The sequence below is a fragment of the Aspergillus oryzae genome, chromosome 4 (assembly GCF_000184455.2).
Source record: "Aspergillus oryzae RIB40 DNA, chromosome 4".
NCBI lineage: Eukaryota > Fungi > Ascomycota > Eurotiomycetes > Eurotiales > Aspergillaceae > Aspergillus > Aspergillus oryzae.
The window spans coordinates 1,403,276-1,427,449 of NC_036438.1; the positions used below are offsets into that span (position 1 = coordinate 1,403,276).

General features: G+C 47.6%; 5 protein-coding genes across 5 annotated transcripts; 2 read left to right on the forward strand and 3 right to left on the reverse strand.

Moving 5' to 3' along the window:
• Positions 1–1,860: 1,860 nt before the first annotated feature.
• Positions 1,861–2,619, reverse strand: AO090012000553 (uncharacterized protein; the record flags this gene model as incomplete). The annotated part of the gene is made up of 1 exon (XM_001727500.3): positions 1,861–2,619. One exon carries the CDS (start codon positions 2,617–2,619, stop codon positions 1,861–1,863), a length of 759 nt encoding a protein of 252 aa, XP_001727552.3.
• Positions 2,620–2,936: 317 nt separating this feature from the next.
• On the forward strand, positions 2,937–4,570 carry pmi1 (mannose-6-phosphate isomerase pmi1; the record flags this gene model as incomplete). Its single annotated transcript, XM_023236536.1, has 4 exons — positions 2,937–2,967; positions 3,116–3,207; positions 3,261–3,498; positions 3,567–4,570. The coding sequence occupies 4 exons, from the start codon at positions 2,937–2,939 to the stop codon at positions 4,568–4,570; spliced, it is 1,365 nt and encodes a 454-aa protein (XP_023091454.1).
• Positions 4,571–4,909: 339 nt separating this feature from the next.
• On the forward strand, positions 4,910–6,406 carry AO090012000555 (putative 6-hexanolactone hydrolase; the record flags this gene model as incomplete). Its single annotated transcript, XM_023236537.1, has 5 exons — positions 4,910–5,103; positions 5,163–5,308; positions 5,457–6,040; positions 6,075–6,279; positions 6,330–6,406. The coding sequence occupies 5 exons, from the start codon at positions 4,910–4,912 to the stop codon at positions 6,404–6,406; spliced, it is 1,206 nt and encodes a 401-aa protein (XP_023091455.1).
• A 902-nt stretch (positions 6,407–7,308) lies between these two features.
• On the reverse strand, positions 7,309–7,793 carry AO090012000556 (putative Coatomer subunit epsilon; the record flags this gene model as incomplete). Its single annotated transcript, XM_001727503.3, has 2 exons — positions 7,309–7,697; positions 7,769–7,793. The coding sequence occupies 2 exons, from the start codon at positions 7,791–7,793 to the stop codon at positions 7,309–7,311; spliced, it is 414 nt and encodes a 137-aa protein (XP_001727555.3).
• A 1,099-nt stretch (positions 7,794–8,892) lies between these two features.
• Positions 8,893–11,685, reverse strand: AO090012000557 (putative 1-phosphatidylinositol-4,5-bisphosphate phosphodiesterase Plc1; the record flags this gene model as incomplete). The annotated part of the gene is made up of 1 exon (XM_001727504.3): positions 8,893–11,685. One exon carries the CDS (start codon positions 11,683–11,685, stop codon positions 8,893–8,895), a length of 2,793 nt encoding a protein of 930 aa, XP_001727556.3.
• Positions 11,686–24,174: the final 12,489 nt, after the last annotated feature.

The following is a 24,174-nucleotide window of genomic DNA, read 5'->3' on the forward strand; positions in this document are numbered from 1 at the left end:
GTATGATAACATTGCCATGCATATATCTCCCTCGGATCCGCGGGAATGACACAGCACTGGCGGCGCATTGGGGGCGGGGGCTGCGGCATGTGGCTGACTCAGGTTTTCCATTAGTCAGGCCTTACGGGTACCATTAGTCAGGTGCCCTTCCAGACTCTCGCATCCAATGATTTAATATGATTTTACTATCAACTCGGATCACAGAAAATCCCCAATTTTTTTCTACCCTTTTGTCTCAATACTTTCTCGATCCAAAAGTTTCCTTTTTTCAAAAAATTTCCAATTGTTCTCTGGTTTCAATGACTGCGGAAATTTTCCATCCCACACTTCGCAAACAATACCATTGACGATCGCACTTTATATCGCGGAATTCCCATCTTATCGATGGTTAGAAGATAGACCGAACTTTATCGGTAGAATGCTCTATTCGCTTCTACACCGTATACCCTTATTACCTAACAGATTGTCATCTCCTGAACATTTTACACTGAAATTAAGACATCCCGCCTTAAGATCGGCGTCCTATTGGAACATGTTCCCCCCATCGGACTTATTTCGCAATAGAATTTGAATTATGATCTACTGCCTACTTGGCCTCGCCGACTTTAGATGAATCAAGCTTTTCGCTGGCCATCGTAAGGCGTAAAAGAATCGATGCATAGAATGCTTGAGCTCATCAAGGTAGCAATTCAGTCAATTTGGTCAAGACCATTTATTCTTAGGTAGTACTATCCTATCCAAAGCTGGCCAAATCAACCATCAATAGTGAGGACGCTTCTATTCCATTCCAGACTCCTTGAAATTGTATCAATTTAGTTCAAAGGGTATCATCATAACCACCGAATACTCAGGATTCCAATATGCAGTATTTGTCGTTGTGTTCGCTCTTCTTTCTTTTTTTTTCTTTCCCCCTTTTTCTTTTTATGTAGCCTTTGGCGTTTCTCTGCTTCCTTCACTTTCCGGGAATGTCAAGGACAAACCTACGGTCCACTTCCATCTCCTTGTCATCTTCTTCGCCTTCAAATTTGAGACGGTAGGTGTCCTTTCTGGAGCCCATCACCTCTGCCCGGTAAAACGTCGTAGTATCTGGGTATCTCGCCAGAACTTGTTTTCCTACCGAAAAACTTGGTAATGTCGAGCCAACTTGCGGTATTGGGATCAGAAACGCAGCGGTGGTTTTATAAACCGCTCCCTCTTCGCCATTCTCATTCGGCTCGGGATCCTGTACATCATACCTTGAAAGGAGTATCGGTCAGTTCAGAGGTAAGGACGCCCGGGGTCGTCATGCCATACCGCTTCTTATGTCCATCTCCAGAAATCCCTTTGATGATGCACTGGATCCCCTCACCTTCGGCCCCTTGCTTGTTCTTGTTGTGTTTGAAGACTACTTCGGCCCCAACCACCAAGTGTCCATTACGTTCTGCGAGTGTACCCTTGGTGCCTTCCGTCCCTTCCTCCACTTTAACGTGAACATCTCGGCTGTCACGGCTGTCACGAGCCTGGTTGCTGGACACACTGGAGCCACGTTGGATGCCGCCCTTCATACGTCCAGCTTTGTCCGGTAGGGAAGCACCCGAAGGCCCCGGCGAATCCGTAGCTGACCCGTCCACGTCATTTCTCTTTTTACGGGATTTCCCAAGAGCAGCCGCACGGTTAAGTGGCGCCTCTGCTTCAGATGCCTGACGAAGTGCGGTCAGAAGGCCCAAGTTCTTGATCACATCACTGGGTTCATCTTGAAGAATGGCCCTTTCATCTTCACAAAGCTTGAGCATTTGCCGGTACAGACTGTCCAGCTGGTTATGCTCATGTAGACTCGGCTCTGTAGACGACAATTAGCATGTGCTAGCTACTAAATACGATCTAGCAAGCCCACAGGGCACTAGACTGGCAAACAGGCTGACAAATTGGGATGGATGATGCCACCATGATTCTTGATAGCATGGTATCACCTGAATGCCAAGGGGCCGAGTCATAATAGCGGAGACCCAGATATACTCTTTCCCCGAGGCAGCCGATGTAAAATAAACAAAAACAGGGATAAGAGGGGAGATACTTACTCCCACCATCTTTGCCAATCTTCTCATTCAAAGCAGATATCTGCTCAGCTAGGGACTTCTGCTTATCATTCTTCTCCTTTGCCTTTCGTAGATCCTGGAGGATCTTATTCCACATATCAGTTTCCTCATTGGCCGCCAGACCATTGTCTCTAGGCAGTGGAGGCCCCCTAGGACGATTCCGTGACATCTTGGATGGAGGTGTATTGGGAGGTGCCACAGCAATTGGGAGCTGTCGCGGACCTTTACTGTTTCCGGATGAGGTTGCAAGCTCCCCGGTTCTAGCTTTCCCAATGGTCAGGGCCTCCCAGGTAAAAGCGGAGACAATCTCTTTGCGACGCGCACTTCGCGTGCCACGAGCCGCACCCTGGCGGAGATCGTGCGGGCGACTAAAGGAGCTCAGAGGCGAGCTTAGAGTCTCTTCAGTAGGGTGCTCGCCTGGCTCGAGCGGGCGCGGAGACGATAATGGTTCCCCGACCTGGCGGCTATCGCTGGCGGAGTTCCCATCGCGGTTAAGCGGTAAGCGCTTTGCTGGCCAATGCACCCCGTTATTGGTGCTTCCCATTTTAGTCACGGGAACGCTTCCGGTCATCCTAATTGGGTATAATTAGTATTGAATGGAGGGGCAGACGTGAAGGGAAAGTGGGTTGACTTTCTTGGAAGATGGGACTTGGAGACGCAGGGGAATTATTTTAAAAACGAGAAAAGACTCACTTTCACAATCTGTGGAAAAGATCCTTTCTATTTCCATCTTCTTTCTTGTTCAAACACATTTCAGTGAATTATCCGACCCTTTGGGGTGCTCTTGCCCAATCTCTTCTTGTGTTTACTTTTCTTGACCTTCATTCACTCCATCCTTCCTGTTACGTCACGCTCTACAAAATGCAGGTGCCTTTGCTTCGACTCCAGTGTGGTATGATATTTTTTCAATTGGCTTGTCTATATTCTTTTTCTAGTAAATGCTAATCACGGCGCACACGTACAGGTGTCAACAGTTATGATTGGGGTACATGAAAACCCTCCGACATCCTGAATCTATAAGTTGCTGAGTATTGTCTTAGGCAAGATTGGTCAGGAGTCGGCAGCTGCCCGCTATGCAGCTACAACAGCTGCACCAGACTTCTCCATAGAATCAGAGAAACCCTATGCAGAGGTCAGTTCTAGACTACTTGCCGATCACAAACAATCGCCAACTTCCATCAATAGTTATGGATGGGCACGCATCCTTCCCTCCCTTCGAAAGACGTCGAGACCCAGCGGACCCTCCTCGATATGGTCCAAGACAACCAAGCTTTGCTATCCAAGGAGGTTAGCGAGAAATATGGTGGAAAATTGCCATTCCTTTTCAAGGTGCTTTCGGTCAACAAAGCCCTCAGTATTCAAGCGCACCCGAACAAGAAGCTCGCAGAGAAACTCCATGCTAGAGATCCTCGCAATTATCCAGGTAAACAATAAAGCCCAAGCATGTGGATGGTTGATTGTACTCTGGATTTACTAAAATGATCTATGCAGATGACAACCACAAGCCCGAGATGACCATCGCAATTACCCCGTTCGAAGGACTCTGTGGCTTCCGCCCCTTAGCGGAGATCTCCCATTTTCTCAACGCCGTGGCACCACTCCGTCAGTTGATTGGAACAGATGCAGTCGACCAATTTCTGGGCGCAGTCAAGGGCTCCGAGGATTCGGAGGATCCCACTGTCATGCAGAAAAACAAGGATGCTTTGCGGATCGTGTTCACCGCGCTGATGAACTCATCATCCGAAAACATCGAGGCAGCTACAAAAGAGCTCACTGCTGCGGCCCAAAACTCCCCTGAAACATTTGGCACTTCTGCTAGCACTCCTGAGACAAACCCTAGCAACCCAGCGGAACTGGCAGCTGTTATCACACGTCTCAACGGGCAGTTCCCTAACGATATCGGCCTGTTTGTGTTCTTCTTCCTTAACTTCGTCAAGCTTGCACCGGGTGAGGCCATGTTTTTGAAGGCCGACGACATTCATGCCTACGTTTCCGGCGACATCATCGAGTGCATGGCGTCTTCCGACAACGTCGTGCGGGCTGGCTTCACACCCAAGTTCAAGGATGTGGATACTTTGACCGACATGCTGACATACTCCTATGCTCCCATTGAGGAACAGAAGCTAGAACCTAAGGAATACCCGTACGCGATTCTGAACGCCTCAGCATACTCAAGCGCCTCGTCGTCCATGCTCTATGACCCCCCTATTGAGGAATTCAGTGTGGTGAAGACCGATCTCAAGCGAACTGGCGCCAAGGCTACTTTCGACGCTCTGGGAGGGCCTAGCATCTTGATCTGTACCGGAGGCACCGGAAAGATCACCGTCGGCCATAAGACCGAGGAAGTCAAGGAGGGCTATGTGTTCTTTGTCGGTGCCGATGCCGAGTGTATCATTGAGAACACTGGTTCTGGGGCTGATGAGGGAAATGTATTTACGACCTTCAAGGCATTCTGTGATCTTACCGGTAAGGAAGACATGGTGAACGGCCACTAAACTATTACTTAACAGCATTGAATGGATGTAAAAATAACTACAGCAATATGACTTATAATAGTTCCCCTTGCATCTGTTATCTTGCCATAATCAAACAAAAGAAACAAACCTGAACTCACTCGGCCCGTAACAGCCGAGGTAAAAAGAAGAAGCTCGTTAACATCAATCTACTTTCTCAAGATCTACTTCAGCTGCGGGGATTCTCCTCTTCAGGCAACCAGCTTAGTCTTTCAGCTCCGGTATTTCACTCACCTCTCGAAATTCTTCTTTCTCCGCGACTATTTCAATTCTTTTCTCTTTCCCTCAACATACCCACGTATCAAGCTCAATAATACCCCAATGACCTCCACCTCAATCTCCCTCTGGGAGAGGGTAGATCTCATGCATGGTCAATTGACCGTTCTAGGCACAGCTCTCTATAACGCCATCACAGGTATCTTCCGAGGCCAAAGCGGTGCATCAGGATACGGGCTCCACATCGGCAACGCAGCGTTGAGAAAACTATGCAATAGACTGAGCGCAGAACAGTTCCAGTACGTAATCCCTGCTCTGAAAACATACCTCGATCGACACTAACAAGCTAAATAAAAAGATACATGAACGGCCCCACAAGGTCCGTCTACGAGACAGCCTTGCAGAAAAAAGGACTTCAACCCGAAACAGTCCCTCTCAAACACGGTGCACAAGGCCACTGGATCGGAAACAAGAATGCCAAAAATGTGGTCATCTATTACCATGGTATGTTATATCTGCTATCTTTCGTACCCTTCTATTGTAACACAACAGCACGTCTTAAGCGTATCGCGCTACACGATGATACTATGCTACACAGAAGAAACCCCGATACATGATATGAACGTAGTACACTAATAACGCACCCAAACAGGCGGCGGATTCGCTGTGCCCGGTGCAGCAGGCCATATGACCTTCTACGGCAGCGTGATCGATACCCTCAACGCAGAAGGCCACGACATAGCCCTCTTCCTGATAACCTACAGCCTCACCCCGCACGCCGTCTACCCGACTCAACTCCGGCAGGCCGTGGAAGCCCTCCGCTATATCCTCACCGAGACAAACCGTGACCCGGCCAACGTGATCGTCGGCGGCGACTCCGCAGGCGGAAACCTAGCCGTAGCCGTCCTCCTGCATCTGTCACACCCGCATCCCGAGATTGAGCCTCTGTCCGACATAGCGCCCTTAGCGGGGTTGTTTGCCTTCGCGCCGTGGGTGAGTTTCGTCCATGAGGGCGCCTCCATGCAGGAGAATCAGTATAAGGATATGATTGGGCCGGAAATTCTGAATCGGTGGTCGCACATGTATTTGGCCGGGAAGGAGAGCGATGCGTGGAGTGAGCCTAATCGGGCACCGACTGAATGGTGGAGGGATGCGAAAGTGAAGGAAGTGTTGATCTTGGCGGGGAGGGATGAAATCTTGTTCGACTCGATTAATGCCTTTGTGAAGAAGTTTCAGGTATGTATTCTTTCTTTCCTTTCTTTTTTTTCAGGGTCGAATTTTCTGGGTTCGTGAGGACAGGGATCTTGATGCGATGCTAACGGATGGACTCGGTCTAGTCGGTTGTACCGAACACGAAGTATCTTGTAGGGCATGGGGAGACTCATGTTGCACCGGTTTACGGCGCTGGTTTTATTGGAAAGGAGACACAGCAGGGGAACGGATTGAAGGAGTGGCTGCAGTCTCGTCTCTAGGGTGTTAGCTGAGCAGCCATCATCCTGGTATCTATATACACTGGAATATCTAGCCTCGTTGATCTGCAGGTCAGAAGCGGAAGGGAAACACTTGGAGCGCATATACTACACCAAACATGTTGAGTATTAATGTCTATCATGAAATCAGATTTCCACAACTGGGACGATAGCAAACGGAATAAAGGCAATCGCCGATAATACCTGGCACAATACAATAGCTACGCCGTCGTATAAATCATCAAAATAACAAAACACCGGATCGAACAAGGCGCATAGAGAAGAAAAGTGGAAATCGAATATGAAAGAGAAATGAAAGAGGGCTAGGCGAAAGGGATCTAAGAGGACACTCTCGGCGCATACTTCGCGGCAGCGGTATCGAAGAACGCACTCTTCTCTTGAATATCAGCCAACAGAGCATGCGATGACTGCACATTCTGTAAACGCCTGTAGTTAAAGGTATATCCGTTAGCAAGGTTCAAGACATCGCTGGAAAAGCTCAAAGATCAATGTGATACGTACGACTCCAGCTCCTCAGTCGGCTTTCCGGCCAAAACATTCAGCACAATACTATTGGCAATGAGCTCCGCGTCCTCGGGATACTTCTCAAGAGCTGCCGTCAACGCAGCTTCAGCTTCTGGCAGCCGGCCGAGGTGGATTTCAGCCACGGCCTGGCCAACGATCGAGAGCGGGGCAGAGGTACTGGGGGCAGCGGCGAGTTCTTCATAGACGTAGAAAGCAGACTGGTATTTTTCGCCGCCCTAGAGATAGACACAGCCAACCCGTTAGCTAGCCACCTCTTGGAGAAAAGTAATGATAACGTAAAGGGAACACATACAACTCTCAAACCAACCCACGACTCAGCCAAATTAACAAGCAGGGAATCTTGAGCCCACCGCTTGGCAGTTTGCACCTCCTTCAGGGCGAGATCGGAGCGATTCTGCTGAAGATGGATCTGAACAATCAACGCAACACTATACATATCCCCAAATCCACGATATTAGCATTTTCCCCCGACTAGAGACCAAAGCGGCTTCAGACATACGCTTCCAGATTGCCTTGGTGCTTCGCCAACAAAGCCAGAGCCTCCTCGCTCGATCCCTGCGCCTGCAGCACTGTTCCACCTAGAGCCTGTACGGTAGCATTGTCGGGGTAGTTCTCCGCCAGATCCTGTGTGAGCTTCAGGGCAGCCTCGCTGTCGCCAGCTGTTTGCTGCGCCAACGCCTTCACTGCCGCAAGGTCGGGGGTGTCTTCTTCGCCGTCAACGTCGGAGAGAACCTGGTCGGTCTGTCCCAGGGCAATTTTGGCGCGAAGCTTTAAAACGCGAGCAGGAAGGTGGTTTTCAGAGGATAGGGCTGATGTGTCGAAGTCGATCACCTCCTGGTACTGGCCTTGGTGGAAGGCATTGTGAATGTTGATAAGTTCTGTGGAGAGAGGAGTATGAGTTGGAAGGCACTTTACTCAATTTCAGAGTGTACAATCGCGAGACACTTACCACCTTCTGCCGAGAATGGATCCATGGCGCAGTATAATTGCGAAAAGAGTTGCCAATTGTATTTATTTACTGTGTGCCGTATACAGCGTATGGTTGATGGCACGGAAGGCGGAGGCCGAAAGTCGTCACGTTGCCTTTCCGAGGGCGGTGACGGTATCAGTCAATCAACTTTATCATTCACCGCAGTCCAGCCCTACTTAGTACGGAGTAAATGCCTCATCTACCCTGTGGACAATACGAAGGCCTACTTTACAAGGGAACAGAAAAAGGACTAAAAATTGTGTCACCTGCACATAGGCATGGAATTGAATGAGCGTCCCAGCGCACGTTTAATATTAAAACAAGAATATGAAACGTAAAGATAGACATAATCTCGCCTCATGTCGGAGATTCATCTAGAACCCTCAGAACAACGGAACAGGATTGAGCGAGCAAGTACATCGCTCCATCAAAAGCGTTGACTTCAACTCATGCTCTCATACATGTAATTCCCCCGCCAATTGTGACCAATGATGCAACCATTCCGTGCTGACTCCTTGAATGCTGCCATCCTATCCGATGATAACGTGTGAAATGCCACCCTAACCCCGAACCCTGAAGACAAATAAATGAAGAAATATGATGGGCAAGATTCGCTGCAAACAAAAATGAAAGAAGAAAACATCATGAGAAATAAGTGCACAACCATGCAACACACAACAGAAGAGCACAAGTAGAGGGTATCGCTAGATAGAACAGACTTAATCCAATCGCAAATGGAACTGAAGGAAAAGACAAAAGGAAGAAAATATCAAGGAGCGCCCGTACCTCACTCGCAATGCAGCCATGCTTCGCCCTTTAATAACACAGAGTAGAGACAAACAAGTAGGTGACGGTATCTCCTTTAGGCCCTCCAGTGACCTCAGCAACCGTCCTGCACCAAAGTCCCCGAAAGTAATAGCCAAAGGAAAAGTCCGGAAAAGGACACAATAGATGCAATGAAAGTTCAAGAACGCCGCCCCGTTTATTTGCACATGTTTTGAGATTGACGAAACCATAGATGAAGAGTCGCGTGAAATGTAATTAGAAAAGTAAAATTGGCGTTCTGGTAGCACGCCACAGCTGCAAACGCTCTTCGTGAGGCTTTAAGGAGGCAACGATGAAGTGGACGCTGCAGAAACCGTTGGTGTCAGATCTGGAGAGCTGTCCTTATCCTCTGCGCTCGTTGCCATGTCATTACCCCTCTCGCGCTCCGTAGACGACGTGCGCTTAAAGACAGTCTGGCCAATTTGTCGAAGAATACCCATCCGCTCAGCTCGCAGTTCTTCTGCGTCAAGCCGCTGAACAGACACTGGGTCTTCTTTGGTGATCTTGCAGAATAAGGTTGAGAACAGATATTGGTCTCCGCCGCCGTCATACAGGGGCAAGTAGCGGTATCCTTGGGATAAGCTGCTAAGCTTTGCAGTGAACGTGGCAAGTTGGACACTGCTATTACTTCCTGCACTGCGCCCATCCTGTGAGCTCCAGATAGTCCAGCGAACGAATACCAAATCAGGATATTTAGTCTCCAACGACAACCTAAAGCGATCATTAAAGATTGGGCTATATCCATTGCTCTGCTCGATCTTCGTGCGCCGACGGTGCGGAAATCCAATGCCCGACATGCCATTACGGGCGGATGCGTTCATACCACCCTCACCATAAACGAAGCTCTGACCACGATCGTCAGCACTAAACATTTCAATCTCCACGTAAGGGTTGATGTTATCATCGGGGCCAATGCTGCGAGGGCGAGGAAGTTGTTGGGCAGAGATAACGTCCACTGAGAATCGAACAAGCTTCCACTCTGTAGCCTTCGTTTTCTCTTCGTCGGCTGGGCACAAGGCGCGAAGAGACTCGGGTTTAAGCACGTAACCAGTTCGATCGCTCCCAGCAGCAAACATGGCCTGGTTCATCTGCATGCCTATGTCGTATGTTTGCCAGTTCAAGGCCGCCATCTGAACACCGCGACGCCAAAATTTAAGGGGATCGAAGTTCGAAGATCTCAAGCGGAAGCCGGATGGATAGACCCGAGTCAGATATTTTCGGTTGTGCTTTTCGAAAAGAGCCTTGTTTTCAGCGTCACGGCAGATACCCTCGAATGATCGTTCGGCGAAGGAGTAGACATGATTATACCGTTGACTTTCAGCGGACGAGAAGCTGTGCCACTTGTACCCTCGGGTGTAGACACCTAGATCAGACAGGGGTTTAGTGATCTTGCTCTTCTGGCGCCTTTTCTTTTCTTTCCTGATTGTCGCCAATGCGCCATCACTTTCCTCCGCGGCACTGCTAATACTGGTGGTTGTGAACGAGCGTCTATCTTGGGTCAAAAATGAGCCAACGGTTTCCAGTCCAAGCGTCGGAGGGCTAGACAGAGGAGGCAGACTGGTGATTGCTGAGCTTTCAGATGCCGTCGGCCGTATGAAGGGAGAGCTTGCGCTGCGTTTACGGCCGTGAACGGCGAATGTGCCGACGGGTTCCTGTCGTACACCCTCTTGGAGCTCGTCACAGGTCTTTACCTTGACAAGAATGCGTCCCTTCAGCTCTTCGGGCGAGGGAAGGACAAAACTATTTGTTAATAGCGGCTCCAGGACGAGCTGATCTTTGAAGGTATCCTTCATGATTTTGACCATTGCCAGTTGCTGCTCCGGGTTACAATGTACCTCGAGAGACAAAATGAGAGGAAAATCTGTAGTTATGAATGCATAGCGATTGATGACGGTGATACAGTCGGCAAACAGAACGCTCGTGGTCATAGTTCTTCCATGGGACACAATTGGTCGGCCATCAGCCCCATCCCAACAGTCGATCTCTACACAACGGCATCCTTTTTGCAAAGCACTTATGTATGCCTCTGTGCTGGACGCTCCCGCGACCTGGCGGCCTAAAAGATAGGTATTGTGGGAACTCGAGATGAAGTATTCGTTCAAGGGACGGTCGAATCGCGATTGGGGAGCACGTGAGGCGTATAACCCGTTCCATGGAGACGCAAGGAAAGAGGAAAATGCATCAAGATCCATTCGAGGGACTTGCTCCTCCTCAAACTCCGGGATGCTTGGGACCCGCGATTTAGACTTGCGTACACACTTGTCGAAAACCGAGACCCAATAACTTCGATCAGAGTCAACGTTCTCATTCTGGATGTTTCGCAGGAATTTCAAGAATTCATCAACGCTCAGGCCAGCTTTGGCATCCGTGGCGCTATCCTTGAAGATCTCCTTTACGTCTTTCCGCTCTTTCAAGCGAGCAACAAAATTCTGAAATTGTGAGAAGTTCAACTTGCCGTTGACATCAGAATCAGCTTTGGAAAATTGAGCGCGAAGCATGTTCTTGGAGCAATTGATATGTAGACTGCGACAAATGCTCTCCACGGCTCCAAAATCAAGACTCCCCTGCTCAGCCGACCTGGTTCCATGAGGGAACAATCTCGACATCTCACGCTGCCAATGCGCCTTCAGGACTGCCTCACTCTGACCGGAACCAGCCAGGCCAGCCATAAGACCTATCCTGTATCGGGAGATATGTTCTAGAGTCGTGGTCCAAAGCTCCAGGATAGGAGTATTTGGGGCAATAAGGTGCAGCGTTTTGACAGTGCGACCTTTGGACCGCTCGTCATCGGCGATAACAATTGTGAACCAGCGATTTTCGGTGTCTTGTGGAATCTGGTGCTCCTCGCGGTAATTCCGTGCGTCCACGCCAACCCGAATTTCCTTGATATCGTCAATGTAAAAGCGTTTAGCCGGATTTGAGACATCCCAGTAGACCTTGCCCGCATCTAGGTCTAGGAAGAAACGGACTTGCTTTCTGCGCTTCTTTGTAACTTTCGTCAAGACAGTCCCACGCTGAATCGCCGAATCAATCTTTGGCGCGATTGTGCCGGTGTGGCGGGAGGCTGCCATGAAACTTTCATTTGGTAAACTGGATGACTCTGATCCGCACCAAACACCGAGGGAGTCAAGAGCATCGTTGCTGTCTTCCTCGTTACTAGATTCGAGTGCGTTGTCGCGGCCGTTCTGAGATCCGGTCTTGCTGTCACTGCGTCTCCGCATAGTCACGGGGCCGGAGCTGCGGTCGCGCTTTTCATTGTGGGAAGCAGATTGACGTCTTCGAGTAAGCTTGTTTGCGGCGCCACGGGAAATTCTGCGCATCAAGCCCGGACCTTTGGAATTCGAGATGACTGCATCCCCCGATCCAGAGGCAGGAGCATTTCCTGGGACGGCCATCACGGACTCCCCGAGCTCGAACGTGGTAGAAGGGATAGCAGGGAAGGGAGGTATACGTCCTCGGAGACCGTCGGTAGCAATCTGTAAAGGCGTGCCTGAGGGGCTTGAAGCATTTGAAGGAAAATAGGCGGGGCGTAAAGAATTGGGAGTGGTAGTTAGAGAAGAGGTATACGATGGTGCTGATGAAGGATTGGGGGCAGGAGGGATAGATGTGATGACATGATGTAGCTTTGGGGGGTTGGAGGATGAAGCAGTGAGCTTTAAGCTAGAGCGGGCATCGCCATTGACGGTCGAAGCCGACGAGGTAGCGGCGTAGGCCATCGCGGGTACCTTACAAGAACACACCACTCAGCTGCAGATCGTGAGACTGTCAACCTGTCGTGAACCGTGCCAATGCCTGAGTCACCTGGACTTCGCAAAGGACGAATGAGCAGTACAGCAGTAAGGAAGCGGTCGTGTTGGTTCAGAGATGGCGGCCTATGGTTATAATGCAATACGAACCGAATTAGGGAACGTGTCTGGCTGAGTGATGCGAAAGCCACGTCCTTAGCGGGATATGTTATGATTTTGATATCTGCATCTTGGCCAGCCTTTAATGCAATGCGGAGAGCCCTTCCTGAGAGCGCTCGCGAGGAGTGAAGGGGGGGGGGGGGGGGGAGGGAAAGGAACTCAGGTCCCTGATAACAATTGAGACGAACAGTGGCCTTGTGTAACGGTGGCTCCACGGGGCAAAAATCGGTAACGCTACCGTCGTCTATCAGGCTGTTGATCGATGACTTGGCTCCCTGCTTATGGAACCGATTTTCGTCACGTTCCTTTAGAGCTTTCTGCCCCTTTCGGCGGTTTTTTCTTATTATTTTAAACCTGTATTCCCAATGGAAATCCTGCTTTTTACCCCTCTTGAATCGTCGATCCCTTCTATGCGCGGGGAAAGCTGTCCTTCTGCAAGAATAGAAAGGTGTGGAGACAGACCAATTGGCCTTGTCTGGCGATGGGGGTAGCAGTTCCTTTTTTTTTTCCCTTTTCCTTTTTCCTCTTTCAATTTTCCCTGGTGTTGACAGGGAAGGTAGATAGCGGCCCACAGATGAAAAAGAACTAATAGAAACGAATCATGCAAGACAAAAGTAGCCTGTGCCGCGCATGTGCTTAGTTGTCAGCAGAGCCCCTCCGCTTTGAGTAATTGAGCAAAGAAACTCAGTTTTCGCGTCAGTCGGCGTGGTTCTAAAAGTAATTTAGGAAGGTGCAGCACGGGAAATATAGAATCGACGACGAGGATCCGAGCTGCAATGCAGGATTGCCTGCCAGCACAGTGATGCAGGCGGTCCAAACAGGAAGAAGGAGGATGCTGGGGGAGCAATCAGAGATTGGACGGAGCTCAGTAGTCGCAAAGGTTGCGATGCTCTAGTGCGCTTCGACGTCTCGCCGTTTCAGGTAATGCTGCACGGTTACGTGGAGGGTCGTAGAGGACCTGCAGCGACAGAAAAAAAAAGCCGCCGGAATGTAAGTAAGAAAACGATGATCATGCGACAAATAGCGAGGAGACTGTGCCAGCAGCGTGCTCCAAAGAAATTCGAGTCACTAAATTGCGGAAGGGAGGAAGGTGAGGAACTGCGCACGAGGAAGGTTCTGAAAGGTGTTAAAAAGGGATTCGATAGTCCTCTTAAGGATTTTCCATTTGGGCGAGTGGTGGAAGTTGAACCAACAGGGAGATTTGGGGAGAAAGAATTGTGCAAGGCTCGATTTGGAAGAAACCACTGGATGTTTCAATTGAAAGGAAAGCTGGAGTGGGTACTGCTTACTGACGTACAGAGTACTGTATGTCGTGTGGTACGTATTGCAGTATGGTAACGGTCCACAGTACCCGTACAGACGCGGTAACGGGTAACTGATCTGTACAGTACCTTAATGTGTATTTCCGCCTATTTTCTTTTCCCTCTTTCTCTTTCCCTTTTTTACCCCCTCTATTATTATTTCTTCTCGGCCAACGGGTCCACTGAGAAGTTGAAAACGAGAACGAAGAACCGGAAGCGTCAGACAAGGGTTGAAAATTACACCGCTTAGTCTTTTCGGTACCAAACAATCGTCCAACAATGTAATGATGATCTAACCAGACGATATGGAATGATGATGGTAGTGGCCCTCAGTGGTGATAACAGCGGCGTTCAAGGATAGCCAGGGAAAATAAATGGGATAAGAGGGGAAACGAATATTGTGCGGTCAAAGATATTTGCTTCCGTTGATCTTATATACTCAATAAAGAATAAAAATCAGTGATCATGCTAGCAATGACGGATAGCCGGGAGTCTACGATCTATATACCAAAATGAGGAGGAGCTGGAAAGGGATGGTAAATTTGGTATGTAGTCTAATCAAACTGGGCCGTTTATCGCTGGGCAGATTTTCTTGAAACTTCATTGCGGGTGAGCTGTGAACAACGCATAGCAACGGCGGCGGCCCAAGAAAATATTGAAGCTAATCGTAATGGTCTGTGGCAGCTTGTCTACAGAGTATTCTCACCCTTATTTACAAAAAAATAAAATAAAATAAAATAAAATAAAATAAAATAAAACATAAAAAATAGAAAATAGAAAAACTTCTTACATATTGTCCACTTTCCTTGAATCTTTTTTTTTTTAGAGGTGCTTCCTTTCATCCTTGAAATACTAAACAAACCGAGACCCGGAAGTCCAGGATCACCTTGATATTGAGATGAATTGGAGTCGGCTGGCTTTAATATTTAATTTATTCAATATTCTTCCCTTTAACGCTTCTGTCTTGGTACTCTTATTATGCAATTCATCTGCTTCATTAAATGTATCTGACAAGTACCAAGCCATCAGGGCCGCCGGAAACGTGACCTGTAATCCTGGAGAGAGTATTATTTGGGTACCAGAGCGAACAATGAAATAACTTCCAATGAACAGACCCTGATCTGCTATACCATTGGACGATCATCCCTTGGGGGGATAGCACTGTCAATCTTGCAGGTCGGCACGCTCCCACTGGCTGTGGACAGGCCGAGTTTCACCTGATTCTTAGGTATTATCTCGGTGTCTTTCGACAAAAATTCCTTAGGGAGGAAAGGGGGCAAAGTGGAAAGCCAAAGTGGAAAGCCCTAGTAGGTTGAAAAGTGCCTGTGCGACTTACTCGATAGGCTGACCTTGTGGATACAGGTCATCCCATAGCTGTAACAGATTGCATTGCATGCCCTTTGCAAAAAGAGAATCCCCACAGAAGAACCCGTTCCCCATAGACACGATGGGGCTGCGTGATACGGAGAACGGAGTAATCCACTGTCATTTCTTTCAACCTGTTTTACTACGCTAGAAAGTATTCGAAGCATGCCTCACCAGCGACCCACTGCCAACAATAAATAACATGACTATTGATTGCCCATCGCGAAGGATTTGATATCTGATGTTACAGAATTTAAGAGCACCGACACTGCGGTCCTTCCGGGGAAGAATTATGTGGATCGCATACGATCATCATCGTCTATCGTCATCTCAATCCCCTTCATTCTTGCGATCTTTAGAGTTTCAGGTCGCAAGTGGTTGAACTAAACCGCCTTATCCCTGTGGATAACTCTGCGTTGCTTCCCCGAAACTGGCAAGTGAAGCTGCATGCCATCCCTCCGCACTTTAGGGCGTGTAGTACTGGTACTAGTAGGTCAACAGTCCAACATGAATAGTTCGGTCCAATAGTGCAATGACTCAAAGTTCCGACAACCGGGATACTTGTCACCTGATCCGTGCCTTAGTATCGGCAGGAGACTGGGTTGTCGATATCCAATCATACCTTTTCGAGTCAAGGATGCATTCGCACTGCAGAAATTCAATGTGTGATGATGCTGTGAGGTATGGTCACCAATAGAACCTTAAAGAGGGCAAAAGGGAGGAGAAGGGCGGGTTTGTCGGAAACAGACAGAAAAAGGGAAAAAGGAAAAAAAAAAAAAAAAAAAAAAAAAAAAAAAAAAAAAAAAAAAGGAGGACGGTTGAAGCCGCTCATCCCTAGTCAACAACACTGTGGAGTATTGAGTGGTTCTTTCGTCTACGTAAGGTTCGCAGGTGGTGGGAGTTAGTACTACTAGTAAACGGGCGGAAGGGAAGGGAAGATAGATACAAGAATCCACTGCTACCTAGAACATTACAAATTTGTTTCTTGTTTTGAAATTGAGTCATTGCGGATATGGGCTATAGTAGTCGAAAGGGAAAGCATTCTATTACCACTTTGAACGCGGGGTGGTTTTAGCACTATCTGAGTAGAAGACAGGTACAGGAATTGTACTCCGTACCACGCGTAATAATACGATTACTATCCTTAGTAATGGTTTCAATTTGCCCTATGCATTGGTGTTGAGGCTAGGGCAGTGGCAGTGGAATCACGGGCGGGGCGGTGCATGAGAAGGGAAGAAAGAAAGAAAGATCATCACGACAATGGAGCGGTAAGAATGATGAAACGATGAATCTTAAACCGCTAGTCAGCAGATCCTTTGGGGGATTCTCATAGGCAGCAACTTAGCCCCATACTAATCTTGGAGACTAGTCATTAGTCAGGTATTTTCTTCCACAGCCGGGTAATATTTTTCCTTTTCTTACATACCAGAAGTACATACAACCTACTGATACGATTAATGTTTGTGGGTTATACCCTACTATTGAGGGCTTATCATTCACTGTCTACTTAGGACATACTGAGGCAAGGTTACCAGCCACTAGTATTAGTATCACAGTATTCCGTGCATTCTCACTGTCTCAGAAGAGCGGTCAGCCAGCCTTTGTTTTGTCTTTTAAGTGTAATTCACAATTATAGCTTGGGTGACAATGAGAATTGATAAAGCGCTTGAACTCGTGGACTTGTTTTGCATGCTATCCAATCGGTCTTGTTTGAACATATCTTTATTCTCTCCACCTCTCTACCCTATGGGATCAGAGAACTTAGTCGGGCATGGTTTCTACTTGGTATTCATCCCAATTACCCATAGCTGGGTGGTTGGACACTAACGAAGCCGGCTAACAGGTCATGGAGTTTCCCGTATTGCTCCCACAGACCACGCCTTGGCAGTAAAGTGACCAGAACCAGATAGTAGTAAGTAATGCGGCCAGTTTGAATGCATCGTGACTTCCAAAAGCGAGGGGCAACCGTAGGACCCCCAAAGCTGGCGCGTAAAAAAACAAATAATAAAATAGTAAAATAAAAACATTAAAGAAAATGGTTCGTGGGGTGTGAACCCCGCACTACAGCTGAGCCATGTTGCTGAGTTGGCAATGCTTATCTTCCTTGTTCTGCTTGTCATTTTGAGTGTTCAGCCCACCACTGGTCATTAATGGGGCATGAAGGTCATCAGAAAGTGAGATGATGGAGTTCTGCTTTAGGCAGACCAAATTTGCGCATTTCCCGTCCCTCCGAATCCTATGCCAAGCTAGTTCTTGGGGCAATTTCAATGCAGACATATACATTTGCTTAGTTAAGGATAACACGAGCATTAGTATGATCATGGAAGTAGTACATATATACCGTGAACAATGAGCAAAAAGGCAGCTAAATATAAATAAAGCGATGTTTCTCTATTCTTCGTCGATATCGTCCCTACCAAGATCTTTGAAGAAATGATGTGGTCGGCTATCGGGCATTATCGGCTCAGCGTCCAACCAAATCATTTATCCATCGAAGGTTCTTTCATCCTTCCATCGAGCGGTAAAGTCTGATTAGATTAACTAGTATACTTTCCCAACCTTAATGTCTCAAAACTTGGGCTTCCATTAGCCTTTTCCAGACAAGGCTGATTCCTCCTCCAATGGCAGGTTATTTTTGGGATGCGAATGACCTGATGCATTAGTAGGTATTACAATGATATTTCCTTGTTTCTTCTTCGCATCATTTACTCCCTACTGCTTTTGCTGGAATAATAAGAAATTTACTGGGGTGCTCAGGGCATGTGGGCGTATGTATGAAAGCAAAGTAAGCAATTTCATACATCATCTATGTCATCATAAGGTCGATACTCGAAAAAGAAAACTCAACTGATGGATCAAAACTGATATCGCGGCTATGGCGGGAATCTGTAACAGTAGCAATGAACATAATACTGGAATCCTTTTTCCTAAGGGTCTCACCTCCGAGTGAGTACACTGCCATGACGCAAGGAGTTGTAGCAGATCTTCTTATATTCCTTTGCTAAGATCAACATGCGGCTGTACATATGTACATTTATAGACAAATCTCCGTAGGAAGCGGGCGATAAGCGGCCTAAACCTCTTGCTAGTGTGATTTTGCGCTGTCTTGGGCTATCCGGTGGTACTTGTTTAGTAGGTTACCTTTTCAGGGTTTTTACTGCATGGGTTTAGTTGCGCATAGACTGTACATAGATACCTCATAGGGAGCGAAGCGATTTGTTGTAAACCTGCCCCTCCCCCCATACAATCTATAACGATGGCGATGATCAGAGGGGAAGTAAAGCGGAGAACAAGGCTCGTGGTTTTTTAGGTTACCACCGTCTCGCGTGCTCTAAGAGCTTTGATTGCTCCTTGCGTCGAGTAATTAATATTTATTTTTTTATTACCCTTAGGGAAGTATTAGTGTCCCAAGGTCTGTGTGTATATGGCACTACGGAGTATATTGTCATGCCATCAGTTTAGTCAATTTTGGAACGTTGATTCCGAGTAGGTAACCGGCGCTGAGGATCATGATGATCAAAAGAGGCGGGGAAGGATAATTTTCCGTACTGCCAATCCAACCTCCTCCCACGAGCACCATTCAACCGTGCTCTGACGTGCCACGAAAGTCCATCAAGAAAGGGATATCATTCGATGGGCTTTGGCTGCTGAGCCCGTGACCAGTAGCGCAACATTTCATTCGCACGGGAGCACCGGCTACCAGGGTGGCCATGTTTGCTACTCTTACCAGCTCAGTTAAGGCTAAAACCTAAGGTACCGAGACACCGGGAAATTTTTAGGATCTTGAGGTTTTGGCTGCCTGAGACCTTAGGTAGTATCAACATAGCATTACTCTCATTAGTAATTGATGGCATTAAGACACAGCATTCCATGCGCCTTGACTTTTCTATGTATGCACATACAGTACGTACATACATATTTCATTTCATCACTGTGGGTCCTCTTCTGAGCACATATTAATATGATTGTTACCTATCTAGTCCTTAGTATAGTGCTCAATTTCGGTATCTTACTGGGGCTGAGTCACTCCAACGTTGGGTTCCTTTGATGATCCAATGATTCACCCTCATTGGCGGTGACCACCCCTGAGCGGTCTGACGATAGAGCCTGAAAAGCCTTAGGCACTAAGAGACCAACCCTGCCGGGCACCGTCCTTGGGGAACCCAACCGACAATGATCATTGGCCCATTCCATCGGCCTCGTGGAGAGGCCTCTTAACGGTGGCCCACTTGGCCACTTGACAGCTTCCAATCTCCTTCCATCGCGGGTTTCTTCCACTGAGGATCTTGCATCCGAGGACTCCTGGCTACGATCACGAACAAAGCGTGTGATGAACGCATTCAACGGGCAAAACCCTTGGCTTTCTTCTCTGATCCTTGTGCTCTCCTATCATTATCCCTTATCGCCGTAGGCAGAAATATAGTTGATTAGGTATTCTGTAATGTTTCCGATCCCTCCCTTATGCATTTGGTTTTTTATATTTTAATTTCTGTACTTTAGCTGTGCTCCATTCTTGCCCCTCTATGTTTCGTTAGATGTTGAAGAAAAGAATTTATATTATTTTGATTTTGTTTCACTTACTTTTTCCCTTTAAGGAAAAAGATCCTACCCTCAATTGGAGACACCATGACAATTTGTAGTAGGCGTAGAGATAACCAGTGTGGAATTGCTCAATCTCCTCGTAATCGGTAATTTGCTCGATTGAGGAAGACCAAATTTCGTACTTGAATGCTTCTATTGATCAATCAATTAAATGACGAACAGACATTATGACATCATAAGCCTGGTAGCACGCAAGTGCTTCCCCACCACCCGAATCGGAAGAAGGACCCAAAGGAAATTCATTTAACAAAAAAACCGAGGGGGAAAGTAAAAAAATAATAAAGGAGAGATATTGTATCCCAGCATAGTGGTTACCATCTTACCACATCAACTGCATTAGCGTGGTAATCATTCTCGTTCGCTGTCATGTTATTACACTACGTGATTAATTACCATACATACATCCGTACAGAGCAACAAACATTTCTAGTTTTATGGGGGCCCAGCGCACAACAACCCTATCATAAGAAAAACCCAGAGATAATTTGATAGTTTGATTAGAATTATTGCTTAGCTATCTACCTTTGTATTATAAAAGTTGGGGGTTAAAACACCTTGGAAACAAAAAAAAAACTATCTTTAAACACCAATAGTAGTGTATTTTAACTTCAGACGACGGGTTGTCGCGACTCTGATCTTCAGGAGACCACTTGACGAAAACAGAAATTTTCCTCGTTGCTAAAGAACTTTGATTAATGGTCTACTACATCATCACATAAAGGTGACTCAGGTACCGGTTGTACCGCATGGACATCAGCTCTGGCGTCCGGACTGTCCGAAGCCACAGCGCGCAAGGAGGGAAAAAAACGAAAAAGAAAAAGGATTTTTGAAACTAATATGTAGTTACAAGGCAAACTGAGTCGTTCCCAACTGGATGGAACGTTGCGCCTCTTAAGCCGGGGTCAGAGAACTGTAATCTTCTACCCGTTAAGCCAATGAGCCTACGATTACAAATTACCATTTGCGCTGCGAATTACTCAATCATGTTACACAGCTATTGCTCCCCAACAGAGGGTATTCAAGTTTTCTTTCAATGGATCGGGCACGGCGTTTCAGTGTTGATGGGTAGGGTATTTGGACACTAAAACAGACTGTGTAACATGGAGTAATATTTTGTAATTCGGGGGCACGACCAGGAAATAAATCAATAGCCCATGCAATCAAACAAACACTATCGCTGCCTGAGGCTCAGTTCAGCTGAGTGCACATCGATCCTTCGATGCGTCTTCGATGCTTCTCAGCCTTCTGCCAACCCCAGTCATTCATGCTGCCAGGGCTCGCGTTCAGGCTATCAAATCCTCTGTGGTTGTTCCCAGCAATGCAGCACATAGTCCAGTCGGGTTGACAAGTGCCGGACTTCTCAGCCAGCCAGACAACGTGCTCGTGGCTTGCGGATAGTCCATAACTCGCTCCTATTATGAGGCGGCTTGCATGAGCAACGCCTTTGTTCGCATCTGACCTGCGTATGGAACCTCGTGATTAAAGATGCCTAATGTTGCCTCATCTCACTTTTAACTTTGGTCGCTTCTTTGCTTTCTAATCTGTCTCGACCCCTCTCCTGTATGGCTGTATACAGGCGGGTTGGCTGTCTGCCACGGGATGCGAGGTCAGAGCTCACCCGAATGAAACTCACCTCTAGCGAATCTAGTACCGCTCCAGGACTCCATTCTTGCTTACAGATACCGTTATTGGCCGCTAAAAGCATCCGGGATACTTGCTGAAGCAGTTCTCAGACGGCTACACGGCTGCCATCTGACATGTGTACTTACTGCTGGGTGATATAGGTATCAGCTTGAGATGCGAAGCCACCAATGGGTATTTGCCGAGGGTTGGGGCAAGCCACAATCACACAAACCACTGTTACTGATATCTCACGATTGATACGAAGTGCCCTTGGGTCTACCACCACTAGGGCAGGTCCACCGCGGTGGCAATGGTAGGGGTTGTTGCTGCGGAACTATCAGCCGCAGGACTTTTAATTCGAGGTTTGCTCCAATCTCACTTAATGTTGAATCCGTCCCTTGCCGGCTTTTTTATCCGTCTTTTTTTTTTCATCTAATTGTTTTTGTTTTTATTTTTACCTCTTTTTTTTCCTTTTTTTTATGCGGTGTGTATGCTGCCATTTTTCTCTTTGACCCTTTCAACTCTCTGAGCTGCCGAAGCTTTTATCGTCATTGGCCGGTTCACCATAGATAACCTTTCACAGTTAAACGGTATAGTCTCGCGTTGATCGAACTTTTAGAGCATGGTATATACACATGTGTATCAAATGATTTTTTTCTGTCTACAGCATGCTTGTCCTTGTGCTTCCCACTGTTATCCCTCGTTTTCTTCTCTCTTTTTTCCCCATTCAAGTGGACTTTTGCCTTGCAATTTACTCTCGGTCCGAACCGATAGCAGTGCGCCACTGCCGTACAAATTATGCACCAATTCGGTGCGCACAACTATGAAAAACAAGGAGCAGAAATAAGATAATGTCCTTGTGTTGTACTTCATGAATTCACTCCCAGTATCTTCTACGGCCGGAGTCAATACCATTACACATGGATGATACGGAGTATTTCAGGCGATTATTGGTTTTACCAAAGATGGTCATATCGGCAACGGGTCACTAGGTCGAGATATCACCAATGAGCGTGTTCACGGCGGACTTCATAGTATTGCTTGGATTCCACATGTTTCCACTGTGACTCAGTCCCGGTTTCCTAACTAAAAATAGGACTTTTTTTTTTCTCCATGGAAACGCCCATCGGCCAATTATCCACATGGTACAGAGCATGTTCTTTTTCTAGAATTCTTCGACGACTAGCGCGAACAGCGCACACAAACGCGGGAAACTGGGAACTGGCTGCGACCAACGGCGGTGCACACCGCACGGTGACAGGGCTCTGGATGTCTCAGTGCCGTAGTCCCAGACAATCCCAGTTGTATGTCATCGATTTTTATGACTAGGATCAGGGTGAGAGGCCCCCACGATGGCTGTGGGACAACACGCTGGGTAATGCATGTGCAGTACCCAATGGGGATAACACTAGTAGGGTCATATCCAGCCATGAGATTATCAAATTGGAATCTTGTCTGCGGTACGGTGCTGCGCCGCGTCTTGGGGGACACAGTAACGTTCCATTGCCTTTCTGGCGCATTGGCAGGCAACGTACGGCCGCCTCACGGATGATTGCATACGGCTAACGTCCCAGAGGAAACCACCCTTAAAACCTGTACTGAGTGGTCATACACGGTTGATTCAAACAAAGGAACGAATTACTTGCGATTAACTTGGTGGGGAGAGACAGCCAACGATGTTAGTCGAGATGGGATGAGGCTTAGGTCCCCCAACATGGCACGATGGGAATTATCCCTGGTTGCTACAGGATAATCGTCAAACAATGAATGGCTTCCCCAGCTACCAGATTTCCGGAACTGGGCTCCTGCCTTTTTTTTTTTTTTTTTTTTTTTTTTTTTTCTCCTTTTGCCCCCGTCTTGCCTTGTTCTTTGACCGTCCCATTATTTGCCTTACGGGCTTTGGCTGCCGCTTTTCTCCACTTTTCATTAGATCCGAACTTTGGATCGCAAGGCACCAATTTACACGAGACTGACTAACACGATGCAACGTATGCTTCATATCAATTCGCGTAAGTACTACGATTGAATCGATATTGCGAATGGGGTCTCGCTGATCTGCCAAGGACATCACACGGTATCTTGATATGAGCTTTAATCTCGCCATATCCACAAGCCGAGGAGGAGAAGAGGGGCCTTACGGCAATCGCCATCCTGATCAAGGTATAAGCGATACGAATTAATTGACTCATAATAAAATCCTTTCGTCAGCAATCCTCGCGAACCAAAACCCCCTAGATGGCAACGGGCATACACCCGAGTGTCATGGACAGACTAACAAAACTCTAGCTCTATAGCACCAAAGCGAGGGATAATAACAGAACTCGCCCAAAACGGTAGGCTACATACAGACAAAACCGACCAGACCAGAATAAGATAACACACGATCCACGTTCCATCTCCCCGAATCTTGGGAACACTCGGCCGTCAGACCCACACCCGATTGGAATCCACCTTGCAAACCCTAACTACGTAGCCGACGGGACATGCGGTTTTGACTGAAACGTCCTACTGAACCTAACAGCTCCGACACAGCCTTTTACTCTCATGTCAACGAGCTGTCAAGTCCCATACTTGCCCGATGAGGGCATTGCACACCTGATCGTCCATATCAAACACGCTTGCTTCCCGTGTGGTTAGGCTGCAAGTTGTACCCGGCCCCGTAGGATGGCATGTCAGACGGAACGGCGGAGCTGCAGACAGGGGCTGGGATTCCTGTAGCTACCAACGAGGGCTTGGATTGCCCAAGTGGTTGCTTTGCGGCTCT